Below are 16,925 nucleotides of genomic sequence, written 5' to 3'. Positions count from 1 at the left end.
ACTCGATGTACATGGAAAAAAATCTGGCCAAGTTCCCGAGTTCTTCCGACAACTCCAACATGCTCTGTCAAGCAGTCGAATTTTTGCCTGGAAAAATGCTTGCTTTTTCAAATTTTTTTGAGAAAACTGTTGACTGAAAGCTCCTGACTTCTTCGATAAAATAATAAGTTTCCAAACATCTCGGTCAAGTCAGTCATGAAAAAAACTTATTTCAAATTTCTCAGTTCTCTTCTTTTTTCTGAAAAACCAATTGAGATTGAGGTCGAATACTTTCAGAATCTTGGGATTCCAATAGTACCTACTTGTCCATGAAATGTTATTAAGATATTCGATGAAGATATTTTTACCCTGTTCATCCCACGTATGGCCTTGACTCACAATGAGAGGAAGGTCAATTCAGAATGTTATTTCCTCCAAAGTATCAATAAAACAAACTCATCAGCTCCGCGGTTGAGTTACCGAAACGATACTTGATGGGAATTCAATTCGGCCGTGTTCCGACTCACCTGGATTGGTCTCCACAACGGCGAAAAATAATGAAAGTCGCATCAAGATCAGGGCCAAATCGCTGCGTTCCATGGTTGTCGTTCACACTTCAAACCGTATCCCTGACTTATTGACGAACCATGCTTCTTCAATATGGAACTTCGTTCACGATCAATTGTCTTCTACATTGCAATAATTTGTACAAATCGTACCATTCTTACAGTTTCTAGTTTGTACCACACGTTTTTCTTCATAAAATGCGCTTACTCTCATCTATTATGAAAACGGCTTCCGAAATCCTGTCAGTGACTGACGAACCTCGGTCACAGCGCAGCGTGCACAGACCAAAATGAATTCTAATAATCGAGAAAGGAACTGAAACCGCAAACCATTTTTGAACCACATTTATAAATAACAGAAAAATACTCAGTTCTTGTGGTTGTAAGATCGGTATCGTAAAATGTTCCCTGTACGAACGAGTAGAGAAACTATTACAGTTACAATATCGTGATATGAATGCTCTCAGTCCATGACATGATAATATTCCTAAATTGTAGCATTGCAATAATTTCAGCATTTCCAAAGAATTAAACCTGTCGTCCAATACAACATTTTGTGATAATGGCAATAGTTTATTCCATGCCGATGTTATATGAATTTATTGTAATCCTGCAACTGATATGCTGTACGTTTTCTTACTTAGATTACTTGATACATCACCAGCTTTGATGTCACTGCATCTTGCGCGAGACGTTCCATGGTTCATCACCAAGTGTCATTGAGTTGGAATCTATCACTAGCTGGAATTGTATCAGTATATATCCAAAAGCTTATTCACAAGTACAATTACCCGACGAATTGATAATCTCGGGACAGAATTATAACATCAGTAATGATACAGCGATACATTTGAGTACGTGTCACAACAGTTACAAGCGATTGCTACTCGTAATAGGACAATCGGTCTCCAATTCTTTTCTTTTCGAGGGAATTTCATTTCGGAAATGCATACGTTTCTTATAAAATTCGTAACTTCTGCAGTATTTGATATTTTGAAACAATGTTGACGGTAACTTGAAACGAAAGTTTGACACTTTGTATGTAAAAATATGGCGTCATAGGTAGCTTTGAAAAGTATAATTATTTGGATTGATGAAAGTAGGGCGTTTTCATACGAGCCATTTTTGCAAGCATATAACTTTTTGAATCATCTGCCTTGCATTGTTCCTGGTGGCATTACAAATAGGTATGGTGACGCTGTTTGAAGAAAATGTTATAGTCCGTAATGAAGAAAAATTTAACGACGCGGCAGCGTCAAAGGATGGTTTTCTAGAGAAGTGAGTTGGTGGTGATTCATTTAAAACTGATTGATTGCGCATCAAGCAGGCAAAGTAGGACTTTTTACGTCGAGCGTGAGTCTGCGGTATAAAAAATACACGTCATAGAGTGGGCCGATGAACAATATGTAATGTAACATACATACGATGTTATTATGAGTATACTGAATATCAACTGCTATCGTTACGTGAACAGAGAATGTATCTCGCACCTGTCTGATCGTTAAATAATTCCAATATCTGCACATTTCAATAGATTTTCAAACACCCATACGTTTGCTCTTCCTTTGCTAATTTAAAAAAGAAACGAAGAGCATACACCGTTTCATCAAACAAATCCAAAATATCGAAAATATTATACGACGATGATTGCAAAATCGATTAAATAACTTTACACAATTGTTACTACGCAATTCACGCTTGGTGTTTTGTATCAAATCTTTCATACAGAGAAAGCTTGCGAAAGGTGACAAGGAAAAATGTTGTTGCATGTCGCGAGCTACGGTATGTCTATCATTTCGCGTCCGCGTGTTACAAATACGTCAAATGAGGCAAACCGCGGCTACGAAAGGAAGACCTCTTATCGAAGTTCGCACGGGCAAATGAATGTCGACAGAGTTGTGGTGTTATTGTTTTCGCGCTATCGTATCGTAATGTATGCGCGTTTATTTTGCACACTGATTGTGAGAGCGATAACAGCTGCCCTGATATTAGCGAATTGATTGAATAATATGATTGATATTTCAAAAGCACGAATCACATTATGTATCAATTGGATGAACGGTCTGCAATAAGTAACGACAAAAAAGCAATTGCTTCTGATACAATAGTACGTGAGTGAATAAATAATAGAACACGGGCCCCATACATGGGAAAGTTCATGCCAATATAATATCTTATATCTCTGGAGTCGTTAACATTTTTCACGAGAGAATCGATATTTTTGTTGTTCTATCATCCATTTATGGCCCTTTCAACCGATTTCGGATACTTTTTGAAACAATAGCCAATTCTCCTCATTTCGAGAACTTTCATGAATTTAAAAATATCACTCAGATGATAGAACACGCAATGCTTGGTGAATCGAGGATGCGTTCTGCAATATACTTATGGTGTTACTCTACGATTGTGATCGGAATCATGTGCAGATTGATGGGGATTTTTTTTCATAGCATTCATGGATCCAAAGAGTACCTGATTGAGCGCAATCATTTTCGTCTCATCGAATCGGTGGATATCTCAAATCGACCGTAAAGATGCGGGTGATAAATTTGTCATTCGTTTGTTGTACCTTGACTTACACCGTATCTGAATAGACACGTAAGTCGAAAAAGTTGTTTTTCATCACGTGAGTAGAGCTAGAACCTCGCATAAATTTTTCGAAGAGACAGAAAACGTATGACAAAACAATCCTAACTTTCAGCGATTGTCGAATCGTAATCGTGCGCCCAGAATTTCCGGTTTTGGCAAGCGAAAAAATCGCGAACCTCGTGACTCCGAGTTCGCGGACGTCTGAGAGTTACCGCGTAAGAATGTTGAATATTCATATCGTTTATTCAAAGTAACGAACACGCGTGAAAATTGAACTGGTACGCTGGCCGGCGTACGGTAGAAATATTAAGTATAGACTCTGATTATAGAATGTCAACGACAACCACCTTCGGTAACGTGATCGGACTTTTTTTAGACTCTGGAAAAACGAAAATCATTTTTTTAAATCAAAATCTTTCTAATTTCCAAATCTAAAACGATATTTGGATATAATCGTAAAACTAGCGATTAACAATACTGGTATGCAAAAAAAAAACTAAAACAACTATTGTTTCTGTCTTTTATTATTACGTATAATTATGATAGTTATTGATGCTCTTGAATCGGAATATACTAATACAAAATATTTACCACGCGTACTTGTGTATGTTTTTTTTTTTTTTTTAACGCAATTTGTGCCTACTAATTGTAATCAAACACTAATGATAGCAACGATATTTATGGAAAGAAGTTGAAGAGTTGAATGGTTCAAACATTAAAATCGTCAGACAATCTATTCACTAGTATAATTCTAGATATTTTGTTGTTTTCTTTCTTTCGTACTGCGCGACATGAAGGTACAACGAGAACTGCGCAGGCGCGTGCATTGGTGTGAAAACAACGTTGGGCGGTATCTTTTTTTCTCTTTCTGTCAGTTCGAACTGGTTTTGTATGTACAGATAGTATTCGAATAGATTACCGTATCGTAAATGTAAAAACAAAACACAACAAATTCTGAATTTTGAACAATAACAAATAAAATCATCCCGTGTAAAATATACTTCACAGCAAAAAATGAGAAACAGATATATATATTTGGCACGTGAAAGCATTTATGTCTATTATATAATTTTATTTCGGAGGAGGATTTCGTTGCAGACTGATGTAATTTCCCCTCGTTAGTAACCCAGTAAACCAAAACGTATCGAATGTAATTAAGGATATCTAAAAACGAAATTAACTGAATTGGAGCGAATTAAAAACACTTATGTGCCAATTTTTTTGAATTTGTATCAGTTTGCACGAATTCGTGTCAATTCCGTTTTTGTCGTACTTAAATCGATTTGGTTTACTGGGGAAGTGATCGTGAAGTGTATCTGATCACGAAATGCTAAGACGTTCACGACGTCATTGTTACGTTCAAAGTCGGGTATCTTCGCAGACTGCAGGTTCATCGCCGTGCATCACGGTCTCCCTCTCGCGTTTCCAGGCATCAGCGTACATCTCAGTGTAAGGATTGCCCAAGTCAAGATAATACTAAAACGTGTTTCCACAATGAGTCGATGAAGACTGATTACGGTGAATGTGAGGTAGATTATTTGAGCTATCAATGCAGCTGTAAATCGTGTCTCACAAACCTAACACGATCACGCGTAAATTTGTATACAACAGGGTACAAGAGATACTAATTTCAAAAAACATCTCGCTTACCGATTTCACGTGCTCGTTTATCATATCAGCAATTTTCGAGGTGAGCGATTCGAACGAAGGTCGTTCCGATGGTTCCTCCTTCCAGCAGCCTGACATCAAATCGTATCTAAAAAGAGAACGAAACGGAAGTAACAAATTTTACAGAATCGACATAAAACCACATGACGGTGTGAAATCACCGCTCGACACTCACAAACTCTGAGGCGCGTACTCCGGTCGCTCCATACGATAACCGTCGATCAGAGTTTGGCACATATCGTGCGGCCTTATCCCGTGATACGGAGTATTGCCAAGTGAGAAGAGTTCCCACAAGACGACTCCGTAGGACCAAACATCCGATTTCGTTGAAAATACTCGATCTCTGAGAGACTCGATAGCCATCCACTTCACCGGAAGGGGACCACCCTCGTTGTTCTTAAAGTTCTCTTCGTCACGGAGAGACTTCGACAGGCCAAAGTCGCATATTTTTACAACATTATTATCCGAGAGGAGAATGTTTCTGGCCGCCAAGTCCCCGTGCAATATCTGATACAAAACTCATAAATGACTCACATCATTGGCAAAAGTTTCACGAAATGTAACAATTCATGAACAATGCAAAAAATCCTTATTGCAAATTTTCACCGACCTTCTTTGCACTGAGATACTGCATGCCACGTGAAATTTGCCAAGCCCAACACACCAAGTCTCGCGTGCGTATCGGATCTGTATCGATTCCGGTGTAATCGCCCAGGTATCTCAATCTCAGCTTTGGTTTCTCCGATTCCGTGTCAGTCACGACGCCGTCTGCCGTCACACCTACGCAGCTAGAATCACTGCCATCACTGGATTCGCCTATCTCTAGATTTTCATTGCACCGTGGCCCTGATCCTTCACTGTAGGGAAAACAAGAAAATAATACGAAGGTTGAAAGCAAGGACCTCGTCATTTGCTATTGCTTTGTACGTGAACTCACTGATGCGGCGTCACACGAGTAACTTGGCCAGTGAGGTTCGATTACCGTTTTCGGGAAATGTATCACAATTCTACTATCAAATTGTCTACTATCAAACCTATCAAAATTTGATAGATAAGTATCATCGACATTCGAAAAGAATGTTCTGAACGTGTCATTGCGTGCTATTTGCAGTGCCCTCCAGTGGACAAAATCTGATATTTAACTCACCAAATAATCCGAAGTGAGAATACTTTCGCGAAAAATGTTGTTCTGTGCGTAAAGAAGCTACCTGCGAAAGTTTGCCACCGTATCGTTGCTGTGGCGAATGCTTGAACACTTAAGTTTTCAAATTACAATTTTTTACCAAGAACTCTCTGGTTTCTATTCTTATAGAAAAGGATATCGATAGAAACAAGAAACACGAGGTAGTATTAAGTAAGAAGCTTGATGACATTCTTAGGTATCCCCGAAAACCCGGCACTGCAGAAAAGTACTTTCTTAGTAATTAACGATGCCGGACAACCGGATCAAAAAGAATTCTGGAGTTGAATATGAGAACTTATTAATGAACCTGAAATCAACGGTAAGGACTCGTCTTTTATATTATTTATCGATGTACGAAGTAACGTGTTATGAAACTTCCCATCTTGTTTACATAAATTGATATAACTTGACGAATGTCCGAGAGGAAAATTTTACGATTGATGGATCTTGATTTCATAACAATACCCTCAAAGTCTATGTGGTGACAAATGATAATTGAATTTGGTGAGAATTTCTTCTCTGCATGCACGATGTAAGGAGACTGTAGTGTGTAGATGTTTTGTTTACCCTTTCAATCCTTTGCTTCCGATGAGAAGCCCGTAAGACGGCAATGCCGTCGAATAAAATTTTTTCAAATTCACCAGTTGTTCAAATTTACATATTCTCAACAAAATTCTCTCGTAGATTAATGATTTGCACACCAGCATCTCATTTATTAGACGGCATTGCCGTCTTACGGGCTTCTCATCGGAAGCAAAGGATTGAAAGGGTAAACAAAACATCTACACACTACAGTCTCCTTACATCGTGCATGCAGAGAAGAAATTCTTACTCATACAAATCGGGCACATGAAAACAAATTTGAACTCACTGGTTATAAGAGAAATTAATGACAGTCAGGGCAGCTAGGTGGTCTAGTGGAGTAAGTCTCCGGTAAAGCATCGCTAGATACCAGGTTCGATCCCTGGCTCCGTCGTTAATTTTTCAAATTCACCAGTTGTTCAAATTTATATTTTCTCGATCATTGAATTGATTTGAAAAAAAAATTGATTTTTGGAAAATTTTAATTTTTAGGAAAATTGATTCTCTCTTCTCAATATCCAATTGGAAGTGACGGTGCATTTCTTCCGGACCACTGATCGAGATTCCAATTGTATGAATCTTAAAACTTGCACTGTCTCCTTTCAAACGGCGTTATTGGGTTTACGATAAGACATCGATGAACAGATTTTCGTAACACATTCTGACATTTTTAGGGTAACTTTTCGAAAGTAGAATCCATGCATCGCAACATTTTCCTGTTGAAAATCCATCAAGTTACATCAATTCATAAGGAACCAACGAAAAGTTTGACAACACTTTACTGTATACAAATATCGATAAACAATATGGAAAACGGGTTATTACTGGCTATATCAGCTTTCTGAGTAACTTATTCGCATACAATATTCTTCTTGATATTTTCGATTCAGCGACATACAAGAAAAGTAACAGCAAATTGGGACTCAATACTTACTTCTCAGTACTTCACTGCAGAGCCGGGTTTTCGACCATTCGTTAAGAAAATTGTAGCGCCTGCAATTTTCACGGTGTGAAAAAATGTGGGAGGGCTTATTCATGTGAAAGTACGTCGTCTTCCTGCTTTGTTTTGTTACTTTTTCTTTGAGAATAGGATGAAAGAGTTATTGGTCATCGGTGTGTTCAAAATGAAAAGGGACTAAATTCCCCGAACGCGCATTCATAGTTGAGGTCAGGTCGATTTTGAGAATTCTCATTTCAGTTTATTGCCAAGAGAATTATTTTTCATTTGTATTTTTCGATAATTGAGTATTATTTTCTTTGAGGGGAGGCCGACTTCAGTTAATTTTTTTGTTTAGTTAAAAACCTTTCTATGGTAAAACCAAAAATTTATGTCGTCATTACTGGCAATGAATATAAATATTTTTCAACAGTAAAGTATTATTGTATTTTTTGGGGGCTTCGTCCGACGAGCCCTTCCACGCCCACGTACCTGACCTTATTCTTCCTGTTTTTGTTTTCGCGATTTTCTTACAATTTATTCCAATTTCACGGCTCGTAGGGGAAAAAGTATTGTTTGCATCGCGAGCGTAACGATTTTCACCATCGTACGATCTCGCTGGCACTCGGGGTGTGAATCCGTGGCTTACACTCTTTATACGAAAAGTACCATTTCGTGAAAGTTCACTCATTTCAAATTTTTGGTGGGTAAGGCCTATTTGTCGGTTAGATTTCATCCACTTTTCAGCACTAGTGGTGAATTGTTACGAACGTCTGCGATCGGCTCACACTCTGTCCACGTGATTCAAATAACTATGGTGAATAGTTATGAAACTATGGTAATCAAAAGATCATTCAATGTCCATGCTCACTTGCAGTCGGCAGAAGTAACGAAATCTTCACGATGAAAAATAGTTCGCTGGACTAGCAGATGGTAGCGTTAACATATTTTAGAACTGTTTTAACATTGACACATAAATTTGCTGGTCAAGCAAATGAATTACTTTCGTGCTGTACAGTGTCAAATATTCGTTTCCCCAGTTTTGGATCTATTGATATAATTTACCTCTGATCGTTGGGTTCGATCACATCTCCAACTTGGTTTTGATCACGGATCTCTCCAGTATCGGCATCCAATTGATTCACAAAGCGACGTCGATGACGCAACAAGTAGTCATGTAGATTTCCGAAACGACAGAATTCTACGATGACGAACAGCTGGCCTGTCCGCATATTCATCGAAACATGATTTATATCACTGTAACGTCAGCCCAGCACGTGACATCGTCTATATCATTTCACAACGCTCACCGTATTCTAGATTTTTCGTGCAGGCACCGAGAAGACTGACGAGGTTCAAATGTTCACCGAGGTAGCAGAGGATCCTGAGTTCTCTAAGAAGGGCTGTCATGCAGTCCAGACTGGCTGTCGCTCGGACCGTCTTTACAGCGACTGTCGTCACAACTTCCCGACCGCGAATGGTCTTCGCCTGTCCTTTTCTCACCACTCCGAATGCCCCGCTTCCCAGTATGTCACCTGAAGAACAAAGTGAACGCACAATCAACTGCCACTCAATATTAAAGTATAGAAAGGTATATGTGTCGGTATCGACATTCCGTACTAATTCCAATGACGGTATATCTAAGCGAGGGTCGTGTTTGTAAAATCCAGGTAAACGTCGTTCAGTTTTCGACGTTCTCAAACTCTATGACTGCCACATGGTTTTGATAATTTTCAGTTTGCAGTTCGTACCTCACGAAATAGTTTCAAGTATTCACACCTGAAACTTGGATGTTTCATGAAGTAGAATGATTTCGACAGACTGGCGGAAAGTCTTGGAATAGGGGAATTGATTTACACAATAAAGTTGCATTTGCAAGGGTGAAAAATTTCCGATACCCAGTGTAAGCAGACTTCGAGGGAACTCGTATTTCTTCAAGTACGGCAGTAATTCAGCCTGATCACTCACAGCCACATCTGGATTCAAAGTCACTGAATTTCCGTTATTGAAGTAGTCGAGTCTCGCTTTGATCAATTTTCGTTTCATACTCTGGAAAGAAGTATTTCATATGTCAGCTGAGAATACCGTTGTTGTTCTCGTCGGAGCTGATTTTTTCTGGTACCTGTTTCCGAAGTTTCCAGGCAGCCAATATGCTCATGACGATAATGAGTATCAGTGCCGAGGCAATAAGCCATATTCCAACTTGAATCATGTTCCCGTCATTTTGAGTATTTTTTAGCAACACTGGAACACCTACGGTCATTCGATATTTGCCACAATTATTGGTCGTATAAAACGGCGAACGAAGGCGTCAAACTCACAGGCGGTACGTTGTTTTGAGGATGATAAGCATGTATTTTTAGCGACGAAATATATGACTGACTTCGGAATTCTGATATTACTACAGGGAGACGTGGATATATATATTTGACCGTTCCGTTTTTCTGTTTTCAGAGGAGGAAAGAAGTTATTGTAATCACCCTGGAAATTGAAAGCTGAGATCTCTTTATACACCTCGACCTGTGTCTGTGTGTGTGTGTGTACAAATAAAACTATTTGTATTTTTGCTTAGGTCAGTTCAGTACTTTTCGATTTATTGAAACGGAAAAAAAATGTGAAATTGAAATAAAAATTACGATATCATGAGAATGGATCAACGGATTTGAATGAAAATTGGTATAACCTGGTTTTTTGGATCCCTGATCACGAATATGAAGTCAAATTTCCGAAATTCAAAATTGGCATATTCGGTATGCTGAAATTGAATGAAAAATTTTTAGATCTTCAAGAAAATTGGTACAATAAGATTTTCCAGGTCGCTGATCACGAGCGACGATGAGATGATCATTATTGGTACGACCATTATTATTTGAGGTTGTAACGAGTTTGAAGATGCAGTTCTACAGAAGGGCTCATGGTCTGCCCAAACCTACTTATGCATAGTTCAACAGTTCAGTTTCAAGTTTTATGCAAGCATCGTGGATCACCGCTTGAGGATATCTAAGTACTGGAAAGCTACAATGAAAGCTTAAGAATATCTGAAACCGCCATCTAAGTCAAAGCTTCGTGAATCACACGTTGTACTCTGACTTTCAATTCTTCCGCACGCGTCAAGAATGTGGGAAATCAAATAAATGACAGCATAAATCTGTAAGAAATTCCAATTCTCGTACCTGGCATTCGAACTTTGATCGGAACACTCGGATCACCACAATTCATTCTGTACTTCCCACAGGCTGCCACCTGAACTTGAAACTCAACGTCCTGCCTCAGTTTTACAAATGTGTAAAAGTTTGTGGTTACATTTAGAAATACTGAATTATCCGCATAATACGGTGCAGACAATATTGGATGGTAGTAATGAATGGCTGGACCCTTGTACGAATCTTCGGGTGCGTTCCACATGATAGTTATTGAATCGTTCGTCGATTCGTGCACAGAGACATTCGGGGTGAACGCTGGGTTCACATCATCTTAAGGAATCATTTAAAAGAGTTCCAGTTGTTATATTTTCTATGATTAGGTTGTACATATATAATTCTGAAGACGTAACATTTCTGCACCATGTAGTATTAAATATGGCAACTGAATTCAGAAACTTCTGTCGATATGTTCCATGGAATTTTCTATGGCAACACGTGAAAATCTAAATTTCATTGAAACAAGCTGATCGAAATAGTTCACACACCTGCAACATCCAGAGCTACACCAGTCACAGTGGTGCTTGGGTACTTATTTCGACATTCGTCAATTGAACAAGCTTCTACTTGGATATCATAGGTTTTAAACCAATATAGTCCACGAAAAACGTGACTCAACACCGATGCTTTTTCTGTCCGCTTCACGCCAATACGAAATTTATCTTGAATCCAAGCATTGTAGAGGCTGATATAACCTTCCAGTTCCGGTGGAGGCGCAGTCCATTCAATCGCTATCGAATAATGAGTTACCTTGACAACCGTAATGACTGGAACGTATTCGATATCTGCACAGAAATTAAAGTCTTTCACTATATTATCCATCATAAATAGAGTCTGTTAAAGACAATGGTTTCAAAGTGTGTGAATATGCCACAATCAGATTGAATTGAGTGTACCTCGTTCTAACGTCGTAGCCCACTTAAATAGATCCACCGCGTTATCCTCGTAAGGAATCGTGTTTTTTATTATGTAGGTAGTCCCTTCATGTAATTCATGAATAACGTGATAACTAGGAATCTCGTTCAACGAATATGATGTTGCGTATTGCCATTGAGTCGTACCATGCGGTAAATACTCGGTAACGCAGTGATGTACAAAATTGCTGAAAATACAACAATTATGTGATCCAGTTATAAAATCGACTCGATCTATATTCAGGTAGATGCGATCTTTTCCAACAGCTCGGACATTTTGGTTGGATTCCTCTCCGTTGAAGGGCCATAAGCGGTATTCTACACTCTCAGTTGGTCGCTTACTATCACCTGCATCCCCACTGCATTTGTAGCTCATTCCGATGTATTCTGATGTCACGTTTGCTTTTTCAAGCGTCATCACAACGTATGTATCGTTGATACGTGAAATATTCCAAAAATTCCTCTCGCTCCATTCGACTTGTTGGTAGTAATGTTGTATCCACTTAAAATTCGTCAACGAAGATCCGATTATGTGACAGTAAAGTGTTGCTGGTTTGTTTTCTTCCACCAAAACGTCACGGTACACGAACTTCGATGCAGCTAAATTAAATATTAGACTCATTTTATTCCAAGCACGCTCTACCTTAATGTTAATTCACATCAGGCTTACGTATACAATACGCATAATATTTTCATTCTATTAGAGGTGATTATGTAGTATAGAAAATTGCGCATTGTGACGTGCATGTCCGGAAGTCCGGATAAAATGTTCAACCTCTTAAACTGAACCGGGATTTGAACCCGGGACCTTTCGTTGAGCTACCCAGGCTGCTGCCTAAGCACCCGCTCGGACCGCCACCCGACTAGCTCGAAGTATGCTGACTCGGAGCATACTCGTATACGAGTATACAATCATTGCTTCATACGCACTCTACCAGCGAATTTCATCCATTTTCTTCTTTATGTCAAAATCGCGTAAATCTACTCCGCGGTACCACGGAAAGACCTTCGCAGGTAAAAATGCCTTCTGTAAATATCGTGATACCATTCTATGGATCAGTAGGAGGATGGTTCTTATGTTGGTTATGTCGATATTTTTACGCACTTATCCCCCCAAAAGTACTCGACATACATGGTAAAAAATCTGGCCACGTTCCCGTGTTCTTCCGACAACTCCAACATGCTCTGTCAAGTAGTCGAATTTTCACCTGGAAAAATTTATGCTTTTTCAAAGTTTTTCAAGAAAACTGTTGATTGAAAGCTCCTGACTTCTTCGATAAAATAATAAGTTTCCAAACATCTCGGTCAAGTCAGTCATGAAAAAAAACTTATTTCAAATTTCTCAGTTCTCTTCTTTTTTCTGACAAACCAATTGAGATTGAGGTCGAATACTTTCAGAATCTTGGGATTCTAATAATACCTACTTGTCCATGAAATGTTATTAAGATATCCGAAGAAGACATTTTTACCCTGTTTATCCCTATAGACTCACAATCAGGGAAAAGTCAATTCTGAATATTTTTCCGTCTTAGTACCAATAAAGTACATTCATCCGCTTCTCGGTCGTGTTACCAAAGCGATACTTGATTGGAATTCAATTCGGCCATGTTACGACTCACCTGGATTGGTCTCCAAAATAGCGCAAAGTAATAAAAGTCGCATCAAGATCAGGGCCAAATCGCTGTGTTTCATGATGCTCGTTTACACCTTGAACCGTATCCCTGACTTATCGATGCACTATTCCTTCTTCGATATGAAACTTTCTTTGGGATCAGTTGTCTTTTCAATTACTCTGTACAATCCTCTCGGACGAGAGTTTGCAGTACACTTTTTCCTTTATAAAATGCGCGTACTTTGATCGGTTATCAGAGCGACCCACGCAATTTTGCTAGTGACCGAACTTCGGTCACAGTACAGCGGGCACTGATTTGCACTTACCGTGAGAATGATTGAAACCGCACATTATCGCCGAAACTAAATATAGAAAAGATAAAAATATGTTTTTGGGCTTACAAGATCGGTATCCTAAAATGTTTCCTGTTCAAACAAGTACAACAAATATCAAAGTAACAATATCGTGATCGGAATGCATGAGCTGAAAATATTTCGAAATTGGAATATTGCAAAAATTGGAGGATTCCCAAAGAATTCAATCGTGTCATTCGGTACAAAATTTTGTGAGAATGGCAATATTTCGTTTCATGATGCTGTTATATGAGTCTGTTGTAATATTACAATTAATATGTTGTACGTATTCTTACTTCGTTTGCCCGATACATCACCAACTTTGATGTCACTGCAACTTGCGCGAGACAGTATATTCAACAATGAAACAGTTCTATTTCGAGGTATTCGATTGTCGTGATCGTCGGACAAGTCCTTTTGTGATACTCAGATTGTCTGCTACTATACCTATCGAACTGGCCAGTAACATCACTTCAACAATGCTTTACCAATTCATTTGAAATTTCACTGTAGCTTGAAAATTACGTCATCTAACGAAGCGCGTAGGGATTTTGTGATATATCAAGACCATTTTTTATACAAACAGTTATTCACGTAATCTTTTGTTGAAATAAAAAACTTCATTTCGGTCGTGCGCTATTTTGACAAAAACTATGTATTTTAATATCGCTACGTACTCTCTGAGTTAATCCCATGTAGAATTGAAAAATCGTTGTTTGCTTACACTGGGTCAAAAATTTGAGGAGAATGTGTTCCGGCGGTGTAAGACTACACGTAATGAGAGGTGATTTTGTTGAAAACAATGTTGAAAAAAAAAATTGTCAACCATCTCTAAATATATACAATAAAGGCCTTAGAACGGATTTTGTATTGCATTTACTTATATTGTAACAAAGAAATCTCAAAATTAATCTTGTTTTTCCCCTTAACCGTCGTACTTTCGTGTGATAAAGATTAAATTTAAATGCTACCGCGTTTGGTGGGAGAAATTATTGATAAGGCAACCGCATGGCAAACTTACGGAAATGGCTAGATTTAAGTCCTTTAACAAAATAAACTTTCTCAGAGGTCCGATGGCTGCGAACTTTTATATTTGCTTGCTCCAAAAGTGTGTCTATTGATCTTGGGCATGCCGATCGACGCGTGTGCCGTGGTTAATTTATCTTCTTCTAAAAAGACCTGCCAAGTACAATTGACTAAGAAATTTTTAAGTAGCCCCTAATTCTACACATTTTGTGTTGATATGTCATTTTCGCAAAAAAGTTGTGTACACATGTAGATATTCATTTCGAGATGGCTGGTTTTTCGATCGAGTCGATTACGTTGGTAACGCAGATTCAGCGTGCAATTCCATTGTCGGCCATTCGCTACGGGCTGAATCCGCGTTACCAACGTAATCGACTCGGCTGAAAAACTAGCCGTCTCTGCATTAATGCCACATATGTACCCACCAAGCGGTAGAGATTTTGAGTTAGATATTTATTGTAGGTAAGGGTATCGTTGTTGGTACTTGTTTGAATTGAATATGGATCGTAATTTTTGTGGATTCTAAGTTGCAAAGCAAATTTTTAATGGCAGGTTCTACTTGAATGTACTTGGTGCAAAGTTTTTGCACTAGATCGTTAAGCAAAAAGAATATGAACGACCAATAGGTCGGTCAGTAAGTTGAAAAAAACAAACAAACACCGGTCGGAGAATAATGGATACTATTTAAAAATCAATAACGAAAAAGAATAGGCATCATCGGGAGGCGACTTTGGAAAAAAATATGCCAACGGCACGCGGTGTTCCCAAGCGGTCACCCATTCAAGTACTGACCGCGCCTAATGTTACTTAACTTCGGTGATCGGACGAGAACCGGTGCTTTCAACGTGGTATGGCCGTTGCCATTAGTTCGTGAAAGATCAAAATATACATTCAGATTTTAGAAAGTAAATTCGGTACCTAATACCTCGAAGATCTTTGTAAAAAACTGGTTCCGGAAAAATTTAAAAGGCATTCTATAACAATCAACACCACAGTTATTGCTCAGGTCCTTGTTCACAATTAGTCTGTAATATCAAGGCACGTGGTTCAGTGATCGAAACTGATCCGTGCAGAAGTTTGAAATTAGCCAGGTGGAGCTTTTGCTTTTCGAATTGTTTTCGAATCTTTTCCTATGAAGATTCGAGACGTTGACCAGAAGGATCTTTGACCTGCTATTTTAGCTATTGTATACATATAATTTATGTATACGCTTGTGCCCTCATACGTGGATCATCATAAATTATGCAATGAGGTGCCCGTGTCGATATGACATACGATACACAGTGAGTAACTAACGGTCGAATGATCTAACGCGCATGCGCTAAAATTCTAGTCAAAATGGGAATCACTTTTAGAGTTTAAAATGCTGTGTAAAAAATCACGGACCGAATCCAAGCGGGTGAGGAGTCAGACCCTAGTGAAATTAACGTGGAATGCCTCATATACATGTATTTATAGTATGTACGCATAAACGCACAATACTCGTACCTGCATGTGTCGAAATTTCGGATTATTGTTAATCGATGTTCAGGGCGATGCTACACGTCGTCATCTAGCCTCTGTCCATTTGCGTTGACGGCAAAAGCATCCTCGCTTATCAAGTGCTTTTACGATTATCGGATACCGGCTTCAGACATGAGTAGGCGTAACAGCATGCTTTGAATAGCAATACATGCGTTGCATATTTCCCAATTAGGAAAATACCCGGCTGATGGATATCGACGGGATCAGAACCGCGACCGTGGTTGTCCGCAGCTTTACAGATCACCAATCTGATCGGCAGATTGGTCTGGTATCTGTTTTCATTCTCTTCTTTGATCGCTCAACGTAGCCGATTACGCAATTCCAGAAGATGGTTTGTTTTTATAGCATTGGATTTCCGAACTTCACTCTAAATTGTAACGAAGAGCCGCTGTCTTATTACTCAAACAGTATCAGAATCTCATGATTGACCGAGTGCAGTCACGCTTAGGTATTGGGACGGCTCCAAAATTCGCCTCACGAATTATTTACAATCCAAAAAATGTGAACGATCATTGTTTTAGTCAGCTCTATTCTACTGTTTGAGCATTCGAATTCTACGGTTTTTACGGACTTTTGAGTTGTATCGTAGTTTCGTCGAAAATTTCAGAAATTTACTTCCACTCTGTACGTCGGGTTGTACTTCAATGATGTACATACCTGCTCGAAAACCCTTTTACACGTTAATGTACGTACTTCAGATGTATACGCTGATAGAGAGAACCCGAGTAATTAAATATAGTGCTCCATTTTGTTTCCAAAGAAACTACCAGTCAATATTTTCTTTTCACAAAT

The 16,925-nt window shown here is 38.8% G+C and overlaps 1 protein-coding gene, 1 long non-coding RNA gene and 1 other non-coding gene across 3 annotated transcripts in view; all 3 read right to left on the bottom strand.

The window, feature by feature from the left end:
• LOC124304353 (fibroblast growth factor receptor 2-like) overlaps positions 1-16,925 on the bottom strand; it is a 37,784-nt gene that overhangs the window by 18,355 nt on the left and 2,504 nt on the right. The window contains exons 2-10 of the mRNA XM_046762438.1: positions 11,601-11,806; positions 11,193-11,489; positions 10,678-10,977; positions 9,627-9,757; positions 9,403-9,553; positions 8,815-9,039; positions 8,570-8,726; positions 5,413-5,659; positions 4,978-5,309 (exon numbers count right to left, since the gene is read on the bottom strand). Of these exons, the coding sequence (XP_046618394.1) occupies positions 4,978-5,309; positions 5,413-5,659; positions 8,570-8,726; positions 8,815-9,039; positions 9,403-9,553; positions 9,627-9,757; positions 10,678-10,909 (1,475 nt within the window). The 5' untranslated portion in view covers positions 10,910-10,977; positions 11,193-11,489; positions 11,601-11,806. The remainder of the gene's footprint in view (positions 1-4,977; positions 5,310-5,412; positions 5,660-8,569; positions 8,727-8,814; positions 9,040-9,402; positions 9,554-9,626; positions 9,758-10,677; positions 10,978-11,192; positions 11,490-11,600; positions 11,807-16,925) is intronic.
• On the bottom strand, positions 4,209-4,816 carry LOC124304354 (uncharacterized). Its single transcript, XR_006908159.1, has 2 exons — positions 4,785-4,816; positions 4,209-4,610 (listed from the first exon to the last, which is right to left on the bottom strand). It is a non-coding gene; the product is annotated as an uncharacterized LOC124304354 (long non-coding RNA).
• LOC124306532 (5S ribosomal RNA) lies at positions 15,353-15,471 on the bottom strand. The gene has a single exon (XR_006908644.1). It is a non-coding gene; the product is annotated as a 5S ribosomal RNA (ribosomal RNA).

Source organism: Neodiprion virginianus, chromosome 5 (genome assembly GCF_021901495.1).
Source record: "Neodiprion virginianus isolate iyNeoVirg1 chromosome 5, iyNeoVirg1.1, whole genome shotgun sequence".
NCBI classification, from domain to species: Eukaryota; Metazoa; Arthropoda; class Insecta; order Hymenoptera; family Diprionidae; genus Neodiprion; species Neodiprion virginianus.
Note: the sequence above shows the minus strand (reverse complement) of the source record. Positions and strands in the feature narration are given on the sequence as shown.